Source organism: Scyliorhinus torazame, chromosome 19 (genome assembly GCF_047496885.1).
Source record: "Scyliorhinus torazame isolate Kashiwa2021f chromosome 19, sScyTor2.1, whole genome shotgun sequence".
Taxonomy (NCBI): Eukaryota; Metazoa; Chordata; class Chondrichthyes; order Carcharhiniformes; family Scyliorhinidae; genus Scyliorhinus; species Scyliorhinus torazame.
The window spans coordinates 9,209,323-9,232,717 of record NC_092725.1 but is presented as its reverse complement, the minus strand read 5'-3'; the positions used below and the strand labels follow the sequence as shown (position 1 = coordinate 9,232,717).

The 23,395-nt window shown below is 53.2% G+C and overlaps 1 protein-coding gene across 1 annotated transcript in view; it reads right to left on the bottom strand.

The window, feature by feature from the left end:
- LOC140396618 (integrin alpha-X-like) overlaps window positions 1-22,002 on the bottom strand; it is a 179,352-nt gene extending 157,350 nt beyond the window's left edge. The window contains exon 1 of the mRNA XM_072485412.1: window positions 21,853-22,002. Coding sequence (XP_072341513.1) covers window positions 21,853-21,892 — 40 coding nt within the window. The 5' untranslated portion in view covers window positions 21,893-22,002. The remainder of the gene's footprint in view (window positions 1-21,852) is intronic.
- Between the last annotated feature and the right edge of the window lie 1,393 nt (window positions 22,003-23,395).

The following is a 23,395-nucleotide window of genomic DNA, read 5'->3' as shown; positions in this document are numbered from 1 at the left end:
CCTACTCCCTCCCCTACTACCCTCACTATGTCTGTAACCTCCTCCAGCCCCTACAACACTCCCTATCTCTGTAACCTCCTCCAGCCCTTACAACCCTCCCTATCACGTAACCACCTCCAGCCCCTACAACCCTCCCAATCTCTGTAAACTACTCCAGCCCCTACAACCCTCCATCTCTCTGAAACCTCCTCCAGCCCGTTCAACCCTCCCTATCTCTGAAACCTCCTCCAGCCCGTTCAACCCTCCCTATCTCTGTAACCTCCTCCAGCATCTACACCCCTCCCCTTCTCTGTAACATCCTCCAGACCATACAACCCTCCATATCTCTGTAACCTTGTCCAGCCCCTATAACCCTCACTATCTCTGTCAACTCCTCCAGCACCTCCAACCCTACCTATCTTGTAACCTCCTCCAGCCCGTTCAACCCTCCCTATCTCTGTAGCCTCCTCCAGCCCCTGCAACACACCCTATCTCCGTAACCTCCTACAGCCCCTGCAACACTCCCTATCTCTGTAACCTCCTCCAGCCTTGACAAACCTCCCTATCTCTGTAATCTCCTCCAGTCCCTACACCCTCCCTATCTCTGTAACCTCCTCCAGCATCTACACCCCTCCCCTTCTCTGTAACATCCTCCAGCCCATGCAACCCTCCAAATGTTTGTAACATCCAGCCTCCACAACCCTCCCTATCTCTCTAACCTCCTCCAAACTCTGCAACACTCCCTATCTCTGTGTCATCCTCCAGCCCCTACTTCCCTCCCTACCTCTGTAACCTCCTCCAGCCCCTACAACCCTCCCTATCTCTGTATCCTCCTCCAGTCTCTACAAACCTCCCTATAACATTAACCTCCTCCAGTCTCCTGTGTCATCTCTGTGTCATCTCTGTGTCATCCTCCAGCCCCTACTACCCTCCCTATTTCTGTAACCTCCTACAGCCCCTACAAACATCCCTATCTCTGTAACCTCCTCCAGCCCGTACACCCCACCCTATCTCTGCATCCTTCTCCTGTCCCGACAACCGTCCCTTTCTCTGTATCCTCCTCCAGTCCCTACACCCCGCCCTATCTCTCTAACCTCCCCCAGCCTCTGCAACACTCCCTATCTCTGTAACCTCCTCCAGCCCTTACAACCCTCCCTATCACGTAACCACCTCCAGCCCCTACAACCCTCCCAATCTCTGTAAACTACTCCAGCCCCTACAACCCTCCATCTCTCTGAAACCTCCTCCAGCCCGTTCAACCCTCCCTATCTCTGAAACCTCCTCCAGCCCGTTCAACCCTCCCTATCTCTGTAACCCCCTCCAGCCCCTACAACCCTCCCTATCTCTGTAACCTCCTGCAGCCCCTACACCCCCTCCCTATCTCTGTAACCTCCTCCAGCCCACTACACCCCTCCCTATCTCTGTAACCTCCTCCAGCCCCTACAACTCTCCCTATCTCTGTAACCTCCTCCAGCCCCTACACCCCTCACTAACTCTGTAACCTCCTCCAGCCCCCTACAACCCTCCCTATCTCTGTAACCTACTCTAGCCCCTGCATCCCTCCCAATCTCTATAACCTACTCCCTCCCCTACTACCCTCACTATGTCTGTAACCTCCTCCAGCCCCTACAACACTCCCTATCTCTGTAACCTCCTCCAGCCCTTACAACCCTCCCTATCACGTAACCACCTCCAGCCCCTACAACCCTCCCAATCTCTGTAAACTACTCCAGCCCCTAAAACCCTCCATCTCTCTGAAACCTCCTCCAGCCCGTTCAACCCTCCCTATCTCTGTAACCTCCTCCAGCATCTACACCCCTCCCCTTCTCTGTAACATCCTCCAGAACATACAACCCTCCATATCTCTGTAACCTTGTCCAGCCCCTATAACCCTCCCTATCTCTGTCAACTCCTCCAGCACCTCCAACCCTACCTATCTTGTAACCTCCTCCAGCCCGTTCAACCCTCCCTATCTCTGTAGCCTCCTCCAGCCCCTGCAACACACCCTATCTCCGTAACCTCCTACAGCCCCTGCAACACTCCCTATCTCTGTAACCTCCTCCAGCCTTGACAAACCTCCCTATCTCTGTAATCTCCTCCAGTCCCTACACCCTCCCTATCTCTGTAACCTCCTCCAGCATCTACACCCCTCCCCTTCTCTGTAACATCCTCCAGCCCATGCAACCCTCCAAATGTTTGTAACATCCAGCCCCCACAACCCTCCCTATCTCTCTAACCTCCTCCAAACTCTGCAACACTCCCTATCTCTGTGTCATCCTCCAGCCCCTACTTCCCTCCCTACCTCTGTAACCTCCTCCAGCCCCTACAACCCTCCCTATTTCTGTATCCTCCTCCAGTCTCTACAAACCTCCCTATAACATTAACCTCCTCCAGTCTCCTGTGTCATCTCTGTGTCATCTCTGTGTCATCCTCCAGCCCCTACTACCCTCCCTATTTCTGTAACCTCCTACAGCCCCTACAAACATCCCTATCTCTGTAACCTCCTCCAGCCCGTACACCCCACCCTATCTCTGCATCCTTCTCCTGTCCCGACAACCGTCCCTTTCTCTGTATCCTCCTCCAGTCCCTACACCCCGCCCTATCTCTCTAACCTCCCCCAGCCTCTGCAACACTCCCTATCTCTGTAATCCCCTCCAGCCCCTGCAACCCTCCCTAGCTCTGTAACCTCCTCCAGTCCCTACAACACTCCCTATCTCTGTATCCTCCTCCAGTCCCTACACCACGCCCTATCTCTCTAAACTCCTCCAGCCTCTGCAACACTCCCTATCTCTGTAATCCCCTCCAGCCCCTGCAACCCTCCCTATCTCTGTATCCTCCTCCAGCCCCTACAACCCTCACTGTGTCTGTAACCTCCTCCAGCCCCTGCAACCCTCCCAATCTCTGTAACCTTCTCCATCCCCTACAACCCTCCCTCTCTCTCTAACCACCTCCAGCCCCCTACAACACTCCCTATCTCTGTAACATCCTCCAGCCTCGATCAACCTCCCTATCTCTGCAACCTCCTCCAGACCCTACACACCTCCCTATCTCTGTAACCTCCTACAACCCCTACAACCCTCCCTATCCCTGTAAACTCCTCCAGCCCCGACAACCCTCCCTAACTCTGTAACCTCCTCCAGCCCCTACAACCCTCCCTATCTCTGATAACTCATCCAGCTGCTACAACCCTCCCGATGTCTGTAACCTCCGCTAGCCCCTACAATCATCCCTATCTCTGTAACGTCCTACAACCACTACAACCCTCCCTATCTCTGTAACCTGGGGGCAGCACGGTAGCCTTGTGGATAGCACAATTGCTTCACAGCTCCAGGGTCCCAGGTTCGATTCTGGCTTGGGTCACTGTCTGTGCGGAGTCTGCACATCCTCCCCGTGTGTGCGTGGGTTTTCTTCCGGGTGCTCCGGTTTCCTCCCACAGTCCAAAGATGTGCGGGATAGGTGGATTGGCCGTGATAAATTGCCCTTCGTGTCCAAAATTGCCCTTAGTGTTGGGTGGGGTTACTGGGTTATGGGGATAGGGTGGCGGTGTTGACCTTGGGTGGGGTGCTCTTTCCAAGAACCGGTGCAGACTCCATGGGCTGAATGGCCTCCTTCTGCTCTGAAAATTCTATGATAACCTCCTCCAGCCCCTGCAACCATCCCTATTTCTGTAACCTCCACCAGCCCCTACAACCCTTCCTATCTCTGCAAACCCCTCCAGACCCTACAACCTTCCCTATCTCTGTAACCTCCTCCAGCCCCTACAACCCTCCCTATCTCTGTAAGCTCCTCCAGCCCCTACAACCTTCCCTATCTCTGTAACCTCCTCCAGCCCCTACAACCCTCCCTATCGCTGTAACCACCTCCAGCCCCTACAACCCTCCCTATCTCTGTAACCTCCTCCAAACCCTTCAACCTTCCCTATCTCTGAAACCTCCTCCAGCCCCTACAACCCTCCCTATCTCTGTAACCTCCTCCAGTCCCTACAACCGTCCCTATCTCTGCTTCCTCCTCCAGTCCCTACACCCCTCCCTATCTCTCTAAAATCCTCCAGCCTCTGCAACACTCCCTATCTCTGTAACCTACTCCAGGCCATACAACACTCCCTCTCTCTCTAATCCCCTCCAGCCCCTACAACACTCCATATCTCTGTAAACTCCTCCAGACCCTATAACCCTCCCTATCTCTGTATCCTCCTCCAGCCACTACAACCCTCTCTGTCTCTGTAACCTCCTCCAGCCCCTACACCCCTCCCTATCTCTGTAACCTCCTCCAGCCCCTGCAACCCTCCCTATCTCTGTAACCTCCTCCAGCCCCTACATCCCTCCCTATCTCTGTAACCTCCTCCAAAACATTCAAACTTCCATATCTCTGTAACCTCCTCCAGCCCCTATAACCCTCCCTATCACTGAAACCTCCTCCAGCCCCTACTGTACTCCCTATCTCTGTGACCACCTCCAGCCTCTACAACCCTCCCTATCGCTGTAAACTCCTCCAGCCCCTACAACTCTCCCTATCTCCGTAACCTCCTCCAGCCCTGGCAACACTCCCTATCTCCGTAACCTCCTCCAGCCCCCTACAACTCTCCCTATCTCTGTAACCTCCTCCAGCCACTACAACCCTCCCTATCTCTCTAACCACCTCCAGCCATCTACAATGCTCCCGATCTGTGTATCCTCCTCCAGCCTTTGCAAAACTCCCTATCTCTGTAACCTCCTCGAGCCTCGACAAACCTCCCTATCTTTGTAGCCTCCTCCAACACCTACAATGGTCCCTCTTACTGTAACCTCCTCCAGCCCCTACAACCCTCCCTATCTCTGTAACCTCCTTCAAACCCTACAACCTTCCCTATTTCTGTAACCTCCTCGAGCCCCTACAACCCTCCCTAAATCTGGAACCTCCTCCAGACCCTACAACCCTCAATATCTGTCACTTCCTCCACCCCTACAACATACCCTATCCCTGTAACCTCCTCCAGAACCTACAACCCACCATCTCTGTAACCTCCTCCAGCCTCTACCCCCCTCCCTATTTCTGTAACCTCCTCCAGCCCCTACAACCCACCCTATCTCTGTAACCTCCTCCAGTCCTTACAGCCCTCCCTATATCTGTAAACTCCTCCAGTCCCTACAACCCTCCCGATCACTCTAACCTCCTCCAGCCCCTACAACCCTCCCGAGATCTGTAAAGTCCTCCAGCCCCTACAACCCTCCCGATCTCGGTAACCTCCTCCAGCCCCTACAACCCTCCCGAGATCTGTAAACTCCTCCAGCCCCTACAACCCTCCCGATCTCGGTAACCTCCTCCAGCCCCTACACCCCTCCCTATCTCTGTATCCTCCTCCAGCCCCTACAACCCTCCCGATCTCTGTAACCTCCTCCAGCCCCTACAACCCTCCCGATCTCTGTAACCTCCTACAACCACTACAATCCTCCCTATCTCTGTAACCTACTCCAGCCCCTGCAACCGTCCCTATTTCTGTAACCTCCACCAGCCCCTACAACCGTTCCTATCTCTGCAAACCCCTCCAGACCCTACAACCCTCCCTATCTCTGTAAAATCCTCCAGCCCCTACAACCTTCCCTATCTCTGTAACCTCCTCCAGCCCCTACAACCCTCCCTATCTCTGTAACCTCCTCCAAACCCTTCAACCTTCCCTATGTCTGTAACCTCCTCCAGCCCCTACAACCTTCCCTATCTCTGAAACCTCCTCCAGCCTCTACACCCCACCCTATCTCTGTATCCTCCTCCAGTCCCTACACCCCTCCCTATCTCTGCTTCCTCCTCCAGTCCCTACACCCCTCCCTATCTCTCAAAATCCTCCAGCCTCTGCAACACTCCCTATCTCTGTAACCTACTCCAGGCCATACAACACTCCCTCTCTCTCTAATCCCCTCCAGCCCCTACAAACCTCCCTATCTCTGTAAACTCCTCCAGACCCGATAACCTCCCTATCTCTGTATCCTCCTCCAGCCCTTACAATCCTCGCTGTGTCTGTAACCTCCTCCAGCCCCTACAACCTTCCATATCTATGTAACCACCTCCAGCCCCTACAACCCTCCCTATCTGTGTAACCTCTTTCTGCCCCTACAACCCACCCTATCTCTCTAACCTCCTCCAGCCCCTACAACCCTAACTGTGTCTGTAACCTCCTCCAGCCCCTGCAACCTTCCCTATCACTGTAACCTCCTCCAGCCCCCTACAACCCTCCCTATCTCTGTAACCTCCTCCAGCCACTACAACCCTCCCTATCTCTCGAACCACCTCCAGCCACCTACAACGCTCCCGATCTCTGTATCCTCCTCCAGCCTTTGCAAAACTCCCTATCTCTGTAACCTCCTCCAACACCTACAATGGTCCCTCTTTCTGTAACCTCCTCCAGCCCCTACAACCCTCCCTATCTCTGTCACCTCCTTCAAACCCTACAACCTTCCCTATTTCTGTAACCTCCTCCAGCCCCTACAACCCTCCTTAAATCTGTAACCTCCTCCAGACCCTACAACCCTCAATATCTGTCACTTCCTCCAGCCCCTACAACCCGCCCAATCTCTGTAACCTCCACCAGCGCCTACAACCCTCCCTATCCCAGTAACCTCCTCCAGAACCTACAACCCACCATCTCTGTAACCTCCTCCAGACTCTACACCCCTCCCTATTTCTGTAACTTCCTCCAGCCCCTACAATGCTCCCAATCTCTGTAACATCCCGACCCCTACAACCCTCCCTATCTCTGTATCCTCCTCCAGTCCTTACAGCCCTCCCTATCTCTGAAATCTCCTCCAGTCCTTACAACTCTCCCTATATCTGTAAACTCCTCCAGCCCCTACAACCCTCCCGATCTCTGTAACCTCCTCCAGCCCCTGCAACCCTACCGAGATCTGTAAACTCCTCCAGCCCCCACAACACTCCCGATCTCGGTAACCTCCTCCAGCCCCTACAACCCTCGCTGTGTCTGTAACCTCCTCCAGCCCCTACAACCTTCTATATCTCTGTAACCACCTCCAGCCCCTACAACCTTCCTATCTCTGTAACCTCTTTCTGCCCCTTCAACACTCCCTTTCTCTGTAAACTCCTCCAAACCCTTCAACATTCCCTATCTCTGAAACCTCCTCCAGCCCCTACAATCCTCCCTATATCTGTAAAGTCCTCCAGCCCCTACAACCCTCCCGATCTCTGTAACCTTCTCCAGCCCCTACAACCCTCCCGATCTCGGTAACATCCTCCAGCCCCTACAATCCTCGCTGTGTCTGTAACCTCCTCCAGCCCCTACAACCTTCCCTATCTCTGTCACCACCTCCAGCCCCTACAACCCTCCGTATCTCTGTAACCTCCTCCAGCCCCTACAACCTTCCCTGTCTCTGTTACCACCTCCAGCCCCTACAAGCCTGCATATCTCTGTAACCTCCTCCATCCCCCACAACTCTCCCTATCTCTCTAAACTCCTCCAACCTCTGCAACACTCCCTATCTCTGTAACCTCCTCCAGCCCCTACAACTCTCCCTATCTCTGTAATGTCCACCAGCCCCTACAACCCACCCTATCTCTGTAATCTCCTCCAGCATCTACGCCCCTGCCATTCTATGCAACCTTCTCCAGCCCCTACAACACTCCAAATCTTTGTAACCTCCAGACTCCTACAACCCTCCCTATCTCTGTATCCTCCTCCAGTCCCTACAACCCTCCCTATCTCTGTATCCTCCTCCAGTACCTACACCCCTCCCTATCTCTCTAACCTCCTCCAGACTCAGCAACACTCCCTATCTTTGTAACCTCCTCCAGCCACTACAACACTCCCTATCTCAGTAATCCCCTCCAGCCCCGACAACCCTCACTATCCCTGTAAACTCCTCCAGACCCTATAACCCTCCGGATCTCTGTAACCTCCTCCAGCCCCTGCAACCCTCCCTATCACTGTAACCTCCTCCAGCCTCCTACAACCCTCCATATCAATGTAGCCTCCTCCAGCCCCTACAACCATACACATCTCTGTAACCTCCTCCACCCCAACATCCATCTCTATCTGTGTAACCTCCTCCAGCCCCTACAACCCTCCCTATCTCTCTAACCACCTCCAGCTTCCTACAACGCTCTCGATCTCTGTAACCTCCTCCAGCCTTGACAAACCTCCCGATCTCGGGAATCTCCTCCAGCCCCTACAACCTTCCCTATTTCTGTAACCTCCACCAGCCACTACAACCCTCCCTATCCCTGTAACCTCCTCCAGCCCCTCGAACCCTCAATATCTCTGGAAACTCCTCCAGCCAGTACAATCCTCCCTATTTCTGTAACCTCCACCAGCCCCTACAACACTCCCTATCTCTGTAACCTCCTCCAGTTCCTGCAACATTCCCTATCTCTGTAAGCTCCTCCAGCCCCTGCAACCATCCCTTTCTCTGTAACCTCCACCAGCCCCAAAATCCCTCCCTATCTCTGTAACTTCCTCCAGCCCCTACATCCCTCCCGATGTCTGTAACCTCCTCCAGCCCCTACAACTTTCCCTATCTCTGTATCCTCTTCCAGCCCCTACAACTCTCCCTATCTCTGTAACCTCCTCCAAACCATTCAACCTTCCCTATCTCTGTAACCTCCTCCAGCCCCTACAACTCTCGCTATCTCTGAAACCTCCTCCAGCCCCTACACCACTCCCTATCTCTGTCACGTCCTCCAGTCCCTACAACATCTTTGTAGCCTCCAGACCCCTACAAACCTCCCTATCTCTGTATCCTCCTCCAGTCCCTGCAACACTCCCTATCTCTGTAACCTACTCCAGTCCCTACACCACTCCCTATCTCTGTATCCTCCTCCAGTCCCTACAACACTCCCTATCTCCGTATCCTCCTCCAGTCCCTACAACACTCCCTATCTCTGTATCCTCCTCCAGTCCCTACACCCCTCCATATCTCTCTAACCTCCTCCAGCCTCTGCAACACTCCCTATCTCTGTACCCTCCTCCAGCCCATATCATCCTCCCTATCTCTGTAACCTCCTCCAGTCCAAACAACCCTCCCTACCTCTGTAACCTCCTCCAGACCCTACAACCCTCCCTATCTCTGTAACCTCCTCCAGTCCCTACAACACTTCCTAGCTCTGTATCCTCCTCCAGTCCCTACACCCCACCCTATCTCTCTAACCTCCTCCAGCCTCTGCAACACTCCCTATCTCTGTAATCCCCTCCAGCCCCTGCAACGCTCCCTATCTCTGTATCCTCCTCCAGCCCCTACAACCCTCACTGTGTCTGGAACCTCCTCCAGCCCCTTCAACCCTCCCAATTTCTGTAACCTCCTCCATCCCCTACAACCCTCCCTATCTCTCTAACCACCTCCAGCCCCCTACAACACTCCCTATCTCTGTAACCTCCTCCAGCCTCGACCAACCTCCCTATCTCTGTAACCTCCTCCAGACCCTACACACCTCACTATCTCTGTAACCTCCTACAACCCCTACAACCCTCCCTATCCCTGTAAACTCCTCCAGACCCGACTACCATCCCTAACTCTGTAACCTCCTCCAGCCTCTACAACCCTCCCTATCTCTGATAACTCATCCAGCCGCTCTCCCGATGTCTGTAACCTTCGCTAGCCCCTACAACCGTTCCTATCTCTGTAACGTCCTACAACCACTACAACCCTCCCTATCTCTGTAACCTCCTCCAGCCCCTACAACCATCCACATCTCTGTAACCTCCTCCACCCCAACATCCATCTCTATCTGTGTAACTTCCTCCAGCCCCTACAACCCTCCCTATCTCTCTAACCACCTCCAGCTTCCTACAACGCTCTCGATCTCTGTAACCTCCTCCACCACTTGCAACACTCTTTATCTCTCTAACCTCCTCCAGCCTTGACAAACCTCCCTATCTCGGGAATCTCCTCCAGCCCCTACAACCTTCCCTATTTCTGCAACCTCCTCCAGCCCCTAGAACCCTCAATATCTCTGGAAACTCCTCCAGCCAGTACAATCCTCCCTATTTCTGTAACCTCCACCAGCCCCTACAACACTCCCTATCTCTGTAACCTCCTCCAGCTCCTACAACATTCCCTATCTCTGTAAGCTCCTCCAGCCCCTACAACCATCCCTTTCTCTGTAACCTCCTCCAGCCCTAACATCCCTCCCTATCTATGTAATTTCCTCCAGCCCCTACATCCCTCCCGATGTCTGTAACCTCCTCCAGCCCCTACAACTTTCCCTATCTCTGTATCCTCCTCCAGACCCTACAACTCTCCCTATCTCTGTAACCTCCTCCAAACCATTCAACATTCCCTATCTCTGTAACCTCCTCCAGCCCCTACAACCCTCCCTATCTCTGAAAACTCCTCCAGCCCCTACACCACTCCCTATCTCTGTAACGTCCTCCAGTCCCTACAACATCTTTGTAGCCTCCAGACCCCTACAACCCTCCCTATCTCTGTATCCTCCTCCAGTCCCTACAACACTCCCTATCTCTGTATCCTCCTCCAGTCCCTACACCCCTCCATATCTCTCTAACCTCCTACAGCCTCTGCAACACTCCCTATCTCTGTATCCTCCGCCAGCCCATATCACCCTCCCTATCTCTGTAACCTCCTCCAGTCCAAACAACCCTCCCTACCTCTGTAACCTCCTCCAGACCCTACAACCCTCCCTATCTCTGTAACCTCCTCCAGTCCCTACAACACTTCCTAGCTCTGTATCCTCCTCCAGTCCCTACACCCCGCCCTATCTCTCTAACCTCCTCCAGCCTCTGCAACACTCCCTATCTCTGTAATCCCCTCCATCCCCTGCAACCCTCCCTAACTCTGTAACCTCCTCCAGTCCCTACAACACTCCCTATCTCTGTATCCTCCTCCAGTCCCTACAACCCTCCCTATCTCTGTAATCCCCTCCAGCCCCTGCAACCCTCCCTATCTCTGTATCCTCCTCCAGCCCCTACAACCCTCACTGTGTCTGGAACCTCCTCCAGCCCCTGCAACCCTCCCAATCTCTGTAACCTCCTCCAAACCATTCAACCTTCCCTATCTCTGTAACCTCCTCCAGCCCCTACAACCCTCCCTATCTCTGAAACCTCCTCCAGCCCCTACACCACTCCCTATCTCTGTAACGTCCTCCAGTCCCTACAACATCTTTGTAGCCTCCAGACCCCTACAACCCTCCCTATCTCTGTATCCTCCTCCAGTCCCTACAACACTCCCTATCTCTGTATCCTCCTCCAGTCCCTACACCCCTCCATATCTCTCTAACCTCCTCCAGCCTCTGGAACACTCCCTATCTCTGTATCCTCCTCCAGCCCATATCACCCTCCCTATCTCTGTAACCTCCTCCAGTCCAAGCAACCCTCCCTACCTCTGTAACCTCCTCCAGACCCTACAACCCTCCCTATCTCTGTAACCTCCTCCAGTCCCTACAACACTTCCTAGCTCTGTATCCTCCTCCAGTCCCTACACCCCGCCCTATCTCTCTAACCTCCTCCAGCCTCTGCAACACTCCCTATCTCTGTAATCCCCTTCATCCACTGCAACCCTCCCCAGCTCTGTAACCTCCTCCAGTCCCTACAACACTCCCTATCTCTGTATCCTCCTCCAGTCCCTACAACCCTCCCTATCTCTGTAATCCCCTCCAGCCCCTGCAACCCTCCCTATCTCTGTATCCTCCTCCAGCCCCTACAACCCTCACTGTGTCTGGAACCTCCTCCAGCCCCTGCAACCCTCCCAATCTCTGTAACCTCCTCCATCCCCTACAATGCTCCCTATCCCTCTAACCACCTCCAGCCCCCTACAACACTCCCTATCTCTGTAACCTCCTCCAGCCTCGACCAACCTCCCTATCTCTGTAACCTCCTCCAGACCCTACACACCTCACTATCTCTGTAACCTCCTACAACCCCTACAACCCTCCCTATCTCTGTAAGCTCCTCCAGCCCCTGCAACCCTCCCTATTTCTGTAACCTCCACCAGCCCCTACAACCCTCCCTATCTCTGCAAACCCCTCCAGACCCTACAACCCTCCCTATCTCTGTAAAATCCTCCAGGCCCTACAACCTTCCCTATCTCTGTAACCTCCTCCAGCCCCTACAACCTTCCCTATCTCTGTAACCTCCTCCAGCTCCTACAACCTTCCCTATCTCTGTAACCTCCTCCAAACCCTTCAACCTTCCCTATCTCTGTAACCTCCTCCAGCCCCTACATCCTTCCCTATCTCTGAAACCTCCTCCTGCCCCTACACCCCACCCTATCTCGGTATCCTCCTCCAGTCCCTACAACCGTCCCTATCTCTGCTTCCTCCTCCAATCCCTACACCCCTGCCTATGTCTCTAAAATCCTCCAGCCTCTGCAACACTCCCTATCTCTGTAACCTACTCCCCGCCATGCAACACTCCCTCTCTCTCTAATCCCCTCCTGCCCCTACAAGCCTCCCTATCTCTGTAACCTCCTTCAGCCCCTACAACCCTCCCTATCTCTGTAACCTCCTCCAGCCACTACAACCCTCACTGTGTCCGTAACCTCCTCCAGCCCCTGCAACCATCCCAATCTCTGTAACCTCCTCGAGCCCCTGCAACACTCCCTATCTCCGTAACCTCCTCCAGTCCCTACACCCCTCCCTCTCCCTGTAACGTCCTCCAGCCCCCTACAAACCTCCCTATCTCTGTAACCTCCTACAGCCCCTCCATGCCTCCCTATCTCTGTAACCTCCTCCAAAACATTCAAACATCCATATCTCTGTAACGTCCTCCAGCCCCCTATAACTCTCCCTATCACTAAAACCTCCTCCAGCCCCTACTGCACTCCCTATCTCTGTGACCACCGCCAACCTCTACAACCCTCCCTATCGCTGAAAACTCCTCCAGCCCGTACAACTCTCCCTATCTCCGTAACCTCCTCCAGCCCTGGCAACACTCCCTATCTCTGTAACCTCCTGAAGCTACTACAACCCTCCCTATCTCTCTAACCACCTCCAGCCCCTACAACCCTCCCTATCTCTGTAACCTCCTCCAGCCCCTACAACCCTCCCTATCTCTGTATCCTGCTCCAGCCTTTGCAAAACTCCCAATCTCTGTAACCTCCTCGAGCCTCGACAAACCTCCCTATCTCTGTAACCTCCTCCAACACCTACAACGGTCCCTCTTTCAGTAACCTCCTCCAGCCCCAACAACCCTCCGTATCTCTGTAACCTCCTCCAACCCCTACAACCTTCCCTATTTCTGTAACCTCCTCCAGACCCTACACACCTCACTATCTCTGTAACCTCCTACAACCCCTACAACCCTCCCTATCCCTTTAAACTCCTCCAGCCCCGACAACCCTCCCTAACTCTGTAACCTCCTCCAGCCCCTACAACCCTCCCTGTCTCTGTAACCTCCTCCAGCCCCTACAACCCTCCATATCTCTGTAACCTCCTCCAGACCCTACAATCCTCCCTATTTCTGTAACCTCCTCCAGCCCCTACAACCCTCCCCATCTCTGTAACCCCCTCTAGCCCCTACAAGCCGCCCTATCTCTGTAACCTCCACCAGCCCCTACAACCCTCCCTATCTCTGTAACCTCCTCCAGCCCCTACAACACTCCATATCTCTGTAACCTCGTCCAGACCCTACAACCCCCCTATCTGTAAACTCCTTGAGCCTCTGCAACCCTCCCTATCTCTGTAACCACCTCCAGTCCCTACAACACTCCCTATCTCTGTAACCTCCTCCAGCTCCTACAGCACTACCTATCTCTGTAACGTCCTCCAGTCCCTACAACATTCCCTATCTCTGTAACCTCCTCCAGCCCCGACAACCCTCCCTATCTCGGTAAACTCCTCCAGCCCCTACAACCCTCCCTACTTCTGTAACCTCCTCCAGCATCTACACCCCTGCCTTTCTATGTAACGTCCTCCAGCCCCTACACCCCACCCTATCTCCTTATCCTCCTCCTGTCCCTACAACCCTCCCTATCTCTGTATCCTCCTCCAGTCCCTACACCCCTCCCTGTCTCTCTAACCTCCTCCAGCCTCTGCAACACTCCCTATCTCTGTAACCTTCGCCAAACCCTTCAACATTCCCTATCTCTGTAACCTCCTCCAGCCACTACAACACTCCCTATCTCTGAAACATCCTCCAGCCCCTATACACCTTCCTATCTCTGTAACCTCCTCCAGCCCCGACAACCCTCCCAATCTCTTTAACCTCCTCCAGCCGCTGCAACACTCCCCATTTCTGTAACCTCACGACAGCACCTAAAATCCTCCCTATCTCTCTAACCACCTCCAGCCCCGACAACCCTCCCAATCTCTTTAACCTCCTCCAGCCGCTGCAACACTCCCCATTTCTGTAACCTCACTACAGCACCTAAAATCCTCCCTATCTCTCTAACCACCTCCAGCCCCGACAACCCTCCCAATCTCTGTAACCTCCTCCAGCCCGTACAACAGTCCATATCTCTGTAACCTCATCCAGACACTACAACCCCCCTATCTCTGTAAACTCCTTGAGCCCCTCCAACCCTCCCTATCCCTGTAACCTCCTCCAGCCCCTAAAACACTCCATATCTCTGTAACCTCCTCCAGCCCTTACAACAGTCCATATCTCTGTAACCTCGTCCAGACCCTCCAACCCCCCTATCTCTGTAAACTCCTTGAGCTCCTCCAACTCTCCCTATCTCTGTAACCACCTCCAGTCCCTCCAACACTCCCTATCTATGTAACCTCCTCCAGCCCCTACAACCCTCCATAAATCTGTAACCTCCTCAAGCCCCTACAACCCTCCATATCTCTGTAACCTCCTCCAGCCCCTACAATCCTCCCTATTTCTGTAACCTCCTCCAGGCCCTACAACCCTCCCTATCTCTGTAACCTCCTCCAGCCCCTACAACCCTCCATATCTCTGTAACCTCGTCCAGACCCTACAACCCCCCTATCTCTGTAAACTCCTTGAGCCCCTCCAACCCTCCCTATCTCTGTAACCTCCTCCAGCCCCTACAACGCTCCATATCTCTGTAACCTCGTCCAGACCCTACAACCCCCCTATCTCTGTAAACTCCTTGAGCCCCTCCAACCCTCCCTATCTCTGTAACCACCTCCAGTCCATACAACACTCCCTATCTATGTAACCTCCTCCAGCCCCTCCAACCCTCCCTATCTCTGTAACCTCCTCCAGCCCATACAAACATCCCTATTTCTGTAACCTCCTCAGGCATGTACACCCCTGCCTTTCTATGTAACCTCCTCCAGCCCCTACACCCCACCCTATCTCTGCATCCTTCTCCTGTCCCTACAACCCTCCGTATCTCTGTATCCGCCTCCAGTCCCTACAACCCTCCCTATCTCTGTATCCTCCTCCAGTCCCTACACCCCTCCCTGTCTCTCTAACCTCCTCCAGCCTCTGCAACACTCTCTATCTCTGTCACCTCCTCCAGCCCATACAACACTCATTCTCTCTGTAATCCCCTCCAGCCCCTACAATGCTCCCAATCTCTGTAACCTCCTCCGGCCCCTACAACCCTCCCTATCTCTGTAACCTCCTCCAGCCACTGCAATCCTCCATATCTCTGTAGCATCCTCCAGCCCCTACAATCCTCCCTATTTCTGTAACCTCCTCCAGCCTTTACAAGGCTCCCAATCTCTTTAAACTCCTCCAGGCCTTGCAACATTCCCTATCTATGTAACCTCCTCCAACCCCTACAACCATCCCTATCTCTGTCACCTACTCCAACCCCAACAAACCCTCTCTATCTCTGTAACCTCCTCCAGCCCCTAGAACCCTCCTTAAATCTGTAAACTCCTCCAGCCCCTACAACCCTCCATATCTCTGTAACCTCCTCCAGCACCTACAATCCTCCCTATTTCTGTAACCTCCTCCAGCCCCTGCAACCCTCCCTATCTCTGTAACCTCCTCCAGCCCCTACAACCCTCCCTATCTCTGTAACCTCCTCCAGACCCTACAACCCTCCATATCTCTGTAACCTCCTCCAGCCCCCTACAACACTCCATATCTCTATAACCTCGTCCAGACCCTACAACCCCCCTATCTCTGTAAACTCCTTGAGCCCCTCCAATCCTCCCTATCTCTGTAACCTCCTCCAGCCCCTACAACACTCCATATCTCTGTAACCTCGTCCAGACCCTACAACCCCACTATCTCTGTAAACTCCATGAGCCCCTCCAACCCTCCCTATCTCTGTAACCTCCTCCAGCCCCTACAACACTCCATATTTCTGTAACCTCCTCCAGCCCCTACAACAGTCCATATCTCTGTAACCTGGTCCAGATCTACAACCCCCATATCTCTGTAAACTCGATGTGCCCCTCCAAACCTCCCTATCTCTGTAACCACCTCCAGTCCCTACAACACTCCCTATCTATGTAACCTCGTACAGCCCCCACAACACTCCTTATCTCTGTTACCTCCTCCAGCCCCTACAACCCTCCCTATCTCTGTAACCTCCTCCAGCCCCTACAAACCTCCCTATCTCTGTAAGCTCCTCCAGCCCCTACACCCCACCCTATCTCTGTATTCTCCTCCAGTCCGTACAACCCTCCCTATCTCTGTATCCTCCTCCAGTCCCTACACCCCTCCCTGTCACTCTAACCTCCTCCAGCCTCTGCAACACTCTCTATGTCTGTCACCTCCTCCAGCCCATACAACACTCATTCTCTCTGTAATCCCCTCCAGCCCCTACAACCCTCCCTATCTCTGTCACCTCCTCCAGCCCCTACAACCCTCCCTATCTCTGTAAACCCCTCCAGACCCTATAACCCTTCCTATCTCTTTAACCTCCTCCAGCCCCTACAACCCTCACTGTGTCTGTAACCTCCTCCAGCACCTGCAACCCTCCCAATCTCTGTAACCTCCTCCAGCCCCTACATCCCTCCATATCTCTGTAACCTGCTCCAGTCCCTCCAACACTCCCTATCTCTGTAACCTCCTTCAGCCCCTACAACCCTCCCTATCTCTGTAACCTCCTCCAGCCCCTACATCCCTCCCTATCTCTGTAAGCTCCTCCAGCCCCTTCAACCCTCCCTATCTCTCTACCCACCTCCAGCCCCCTACAATGCTCCCGATCTCTGTATCCTCCTCCAGCCCTTTCAACACTCTCTATCTCTGTAACTTCCTCCAACACCTACAACCTTCCCTCTTTCTGTAACTTCCTCCAGCCCCTACAACCCTCCCTATCTCTGTAACCACCTCCAGCCCCTACAACCCTCCCTATCTCTGTAACTTCCTCCAACACCTACAAACTTCCCTATTTCTGTAACCTCCTACAGTCCCTAAAACCCTCACTATCTCTGTAACCTCCTCCAGCCCCGACAACCCTCAATATCTCTGTCACCTCCTCCAGCCCCTACAACCCGCCCAATCTCTGCAACCTCCTCCAGCCCCTACAACCCTCCCTATCTCTGTAACCTCCTCCAGCCCCTACAACCCTCCACATCTCTGTAACCTCCGCCAGTCCCTGCAACCCTCCCTATCTCTGTAACCACCTCCAGTCCCTACAACCCTTCCTATCTCTGTAGCCTATTCCAGCCCCTACAACCCTCCCTTTCTCTGTAACCTCCTCCAGCCCCTACAACCATCCAAATCTTTGTAACCTCCAGACCCCTATAGCCCTCCATATCTCTGTTACCTCCTGAAGCCGTTACAACCCTCCCTTTCTCAGTATCCATCCTCCTACAACCCTCACTGTGTCTGTAACCTCCTCCAGCCACTGCAACCCTCCCAATCTCTGTACCCTCGTCCAGCCCTTACAACTCTCCCTCTATCTGTAGCTTCCTCCATCCCCTACACCCCTCCCTGTCTCTGTAACCTCCTCTAGCCCCTACACCCCTCCCTATCTCTGTAATCCCCTCCAGCCCCTACAACCCTCCCTATCTCTGTAACCTACTCCAGGCCCTACAAGCCTCCTATCTCTGTAACCTCCTCCAGCCCCTGCAGCCCTCCCTATCTCTGTAACCTACTCGAGGCCCGACAAGCCTCCCTATCTCCGTAACCTCCTCCAGACGCTGCAACACTCCCTATTTCTGTAACCTCCTCCAGCCCCTACAACCCTCCCTATCTCTGTAACCTCCTCCAGCCCCTACAACTCTCCCTTATTCTGTAACCTCCTCCATACCCTACAATCCTTCCGATCTCTGTAACCTCCTCCAGCCCCTACAACCCTCCCTATCTCTGTAAACTCCTCCAGCCCCTACACCCCCTCCCTATCTCTGTAACCTCCTCCAGCCCCTACAACCCTCCCAATCTCTGTAACCTCCTCCAGCCCCTACAACCCTCCCTATCTCTGTAACCTCCTCCAGCCCCTACAATCCTCCCGATCTCTGTCACCTCCTCCAGCCCCTACAACCCTCCCAATCTCTGTAACCTCCTCCAGCCCCTACAACCCTCCCTATCTCTGTAACCTCCTCCAGCCCCTACAACCCTCCCGATCTCTGTAACCTCCTACAGCCCCTACAACCCTCCCTATCTATGTAACCTCCTCCAGCCCCTACAACCCTCCCCATCTCTGTAACCTCCTCCAGCCCCTACAACCCTCCCGATCTCTGTAACCTCCTCCAGCCCCTACAACCCTCCCTATCTATGTAACCTCCTCCAGCCCCTACAATGCTCCCAATCTCTGTAACCTCCTCCAGCCACCTACAACCCTCCCCATCTCTGTAACCTCCTCCAGCCCCTACAACTCGTCCTATCTCTGTACCCTCCTCCATCCCCTACAACCCGCCATCCCCTACATCACTGTAACCTCGTCCAGTCCCTCCAACCCCCCGATCTCTGTAACTTCCTCGAGCCCCTACAACCCTCCCTACTCTGTTCACTCCTCCCGCCCCTACATCCCTCACTATCTCTGTAACCTCCTCCAGCCTCTACTCCCCTCCCTATCTCTGTAAGCTCCTCCAGCCCCTACAACCCTCCCTATCTCTGTAACCTCTTCCAGCACCTACACCCCTCCCTATCTCTGTAACCTCCTCCAGTCCCTAGACCCCTCGCTATCTCTGAAACCTCCTCCAGTCCCTACACCCCTCCCTATCTCTGTAACCTCCTCCAGTCCCTACACCCCTCCCTATTTCTGTAATCCCCTCCAGTCCCTACAACCCTCCCAATCTCTGTAACCTCCTCCAGCACCTACACCCCTCCCTATCTCTGTAACCTCCTCCAGCCCCAACACCCCTCCCTATCTCTGTAACCTCCTCCAGCCTCTACAACCCTCCCTATCTCTGTAACCTCCTCCAGCCCCCACCACCCCCAAGCTTCCTGCACTCCTTCAATTCCAGCCACTCTTCGGACATTCTCATCAGTCCAACATTGACAGCCTTGCTTCAGTTGCCTGGGCTGTGTCTCACACAGAGTAACTCCGTCTATACAGCGAGTGAAACCCAAGACCAAACTGCAACGGAGGAGTCATCACCATGTTTAAATATTCATTCTGCATTCAAAGTGAGACACTATCTACCTCGCATAAAGCTCGCTCTACACTGTCCCCATCAAACACTCTCAGGACAGGCACAGCACGGGGTTAGATACAGAGTAAAGCTCCCTCTACACTGTCCCCATCAAACACTCCCAGGACAGGTACAGCACGGGGTTAGATACAGAGTAAAGCTCCCTCTACACTGTCCCCATCAAACACTCCCAGGACAGGTACAGCACGGGGTTAGATACAGAGTAAAGCTCCCTCTACACTGTCCCCATCAAACACTCCCAGGACAGGTACAGCACGGGGTTAGATACAGAGAAAAGCTCTCTCTACACTGTCCCCATCAAACACTCCCAGGAAAGGTACAGCACGGGGTTAGATACAGAGTAAAGCTCCCTCTACACTGTCCCCATCAAACACTCCCAGGACAGGTACAGCACGGGGTTAGATACAGAGTAAAGCTCCCTCTACACTGTCCCCATCAAACACTCCCAGGACAGGGACAGCACGGGGTTAGATACAGAGTAAAGCTCCCTCTACACTGTCCCCATCAAACACTCCCAGGACAGGTGCAGCACGGGGTTAGATACAGAGTAAAGCTCCCTCTACACTGTCCCGATCAAACACTCCCAGGACAGGTGCAGCACGGGGATAGATACAGAGTAAAGCTCACTCTACACTGTCCCCATCAAACACTCCCAGGACAGATACAGCACGGGGTTAGATACAGAGTAAAGCTCCCTCTACACTGTCCCCATCAAACACTCCTAGGACAGGTACAGCACGGGGTAAGATACAGAGTAAAGCGCCCTCTGCACTGTCCCCATCAAACACTCCCAGGACAGGTACAGCACGGGGTTAGATACAGAGTAAAGCTCCCTCTACACTGTCCCCATCAAACACTCCCAGGACAGGTACAGCACGGGGTTCGATACAGAGTAAATCTCCCTCTACACTGTCCCCATCAAATACTCCCAGGACAGGTACGGCACGGGGTTAGATACAGAGTAAAGCTCCCTCTACCCTGTCCCCATCAAACACTCCCAGGACAGGTACAGCACGGGGTTAGATACAGAGTAAAGCTCCCTCTACACTGTCCCCATCAAACACTCCCAGGACAGGTACAGCACGGGATTAGATACAGAGTAAAGCTCCCTCTACATTGTCCCCATCAAACACTCCCAGGACAGGTACAGCACGGGGTTAGATAGAGAGTAAAGCACCCTTGACACTCTCCCCATCAAACACTCCCAGGACAGGCACAGCACGGGGTTAGATACAGAGTAAAGCTCCCTCTACACTCTCCCCATCAAACACTCCCAGGACAGGGACAGCACGGGGTTAGATATAATGTAAAGCTCCCTCTACACTGTCCCCATCAAACACTCCCAGGACAGGTACAGCACGGTGTTAGACACAGAGTAAAGCCACCTCTACACTGTCCCCATCAAACACTCCCAGGACAGGTACAGCACGGGATTAGATACAGAGTAAAGCTCGCTCTACACTGTCCCCATCAAACACTCCCAGGACAGGCACAGCACGGGGTTAGTTACAGAGTTACAGAGTAAAACTCCCTCTTCACTGTCCCCATCAAACACTCCCAGGACAGGCACAGCACGGGGTTAGATACAGAGTAAAACTCCCTCGACACTGTCCCCATCAAACACTCCCAGGACAGGTACAGCATGGGGTTAGATACAGAGTAAAGCTCCCTCTATCTACACCGTCCCCATCAAACACTCCCAGGACAGGTGCAGCACGGAGTTAGATTCAGAGTAAAGCTCCCTCTGCACTGTCCCCATCAAACACTCCCAGGACAGGTGCAGCACGGGGTTAGATACAGAGTAAATCTCCCTCTACACTGTCCCCATTAAACACTCCCAGGACAGGTACAGCACGGGGTTAGATACAGAGTAAAGCTCCCTCTACACTGTCCCCATCAAACACTTTCAAGACAGGTACAGCACGGGGTTAGATACAGAGTAAAGCTCCCTCTATCTGTCTCTCTCTGTCTCTCTATCTCTCTGCCTTTCTATCTCTTTTTGTCTCTCTATCTCTGTTTCTCTCTCGCTCTGTCTCTCTCTCTCTGTCTCTCTCTCTGTCTGTCTGTCTGTCTCTCTCTCTGTCTGTCTCTCTCTGTGTCTCTCTCTGTCTGTCTCTCTCGATTCTCTCTCTCTCTGTCTCTCTCTCTCTCTCTCTCTGTCTCTGTCTCTCTGTCTCTCCTTTTCTCTTTGTCTCTCTCTGTGCCTGTCTCTCTCTCACTCTGTCGCTCTCTGTCTCTTCGTCTCTGTCTCTCTGTCTCTGTCGCTCTGTCTCTCCGTCTCTCTATCTCCCTGGCTCTCTCTGTCACTCTCTGTCTCTCTCTATCTCTGTCTCTCTCTCTCTCTCTCTCTGTCTCTCTCTCTCTGTCTCTCTCTCTCTCTCTCATTCCCTCAGTAATTCCTTTTCCCTAACCGAGGGACCACAGGATACACACTGAGTTGTCTGAGTCTCTCTATCTGTAAATACTCACCGCAAAACCCGGGCAGTATGTGGGAAAGTGGATGTCTCATCCTGCTCGGAGGTCGGAATGTTCTGAATGAGCTGAGAGCGCGAGAGAATCACCGCTGGAAACTCACTTCCTGCAGAACCCTGGGCCGGACACACAGAACAAAAGCTGAGAAACCGTCTTCTCTTCTATCTTCACACACAGCTCAGAGCCTGGGGAACTGTCAGATAGAACAGATATCAACAGCAGAGAATTTACAGTACCGAGGGGGAGAGAGAGCGCGAGAGAGAAACAGAGAGGGTGAGAGAGAGAGACAGAGAGAGAGAGAGAGAGAGATGTGACATTATCATAAATGTAAAAACTGCAAGGGTTAATGAAATGTCTAGATCAATCACTAGAGGGAGCTAGATTTACATGTATATGAGACTTTGATGCTCAGCCTTGTGGGGAGAGAAGTGAAGGAGATAGCTAGAGTACAGGAGGAAAGATGGTGTGAGTGAGAGCAGATCATAATGAATGTTAAAGTGTCGAGATTAGTAGTAGATGAGTAAAGATGATATGTTTATTATCAACTGTGCATTATCTTGCAATTAGTGTCGAATCCAAATTAATAGTGTAAATAAATTTGTCGCTTTGTTCAATTTTAAAGCTATTTTGTGGTCTTTGTGAACACAACGCCAACCATCCTGAATTTAGCAACACAAAGAACACCGCATGGTACCAGGAGTGTACTTCTACAAATAATCAGCAGTTAGATTAGGCAGATTAGCTTTAAGAAGATTGAAGAAAATGATCACATCGCTGCGACAATGTACACAGAGGACCAATTGTAAGATGGAGCGTCTGAAGAACCCTGACGACTTCAGAACAAACGGAAAACTATGCCCAAACTGGGCATTCTGCAAACAGCAGTTTGAAGTTTTCCTATCCGCCTCCGCGCTAGAAATTGCTTCCGATCAGAGGCAAATAGCACTTCTTGTTCATTTGGCTGGAACGCAGGCATGAGAGCTTTCATAACTCCTTTGAATTTGCTGAAGATGAGGATAAAACAAACTATTACAGAGTGCTGCAGGAATTTGATGCTCTCTGCAGGAAGCAGGGGAACGAGACCCCTCAACACCACATGTTCAGCGAAAGGGTCTTCTTTCGTTACTGCTCTAAAGTTAAGAGCGCAGTCCTGTAACCTCTCCTCCGTTGCTGATTCAATGCTGCGTGATCAAGTTGTTTTGGGAATGAATGACGAACGTTTGCGAGAAGAAATGCTGAGATTTTACCGCTCGAAGACGGGATTAATTTGTGCAAAGCCCAGTGGGCAGCCACAGAGCGAATATGCGGAGGTCAGGGAAAATGAGAAAGGCTCGTCGTGGCTGACGTCATTAATGCTGTGTCGCACTCCCCGGGAGCTGCCCGCTGCCACCACCTCGCCCCAGGCAGCACTGGCTGGGGAGCGCGGTCCGTGCGAATCAGCTGGCAGGACGGGAAGCCCGTGGGGCCTTGCTAGGTGGAACAATTAATGTTGAATAGCGATGCCGGCCTCGCTGGACTGAGCACCGGGAAACTCGCTCCC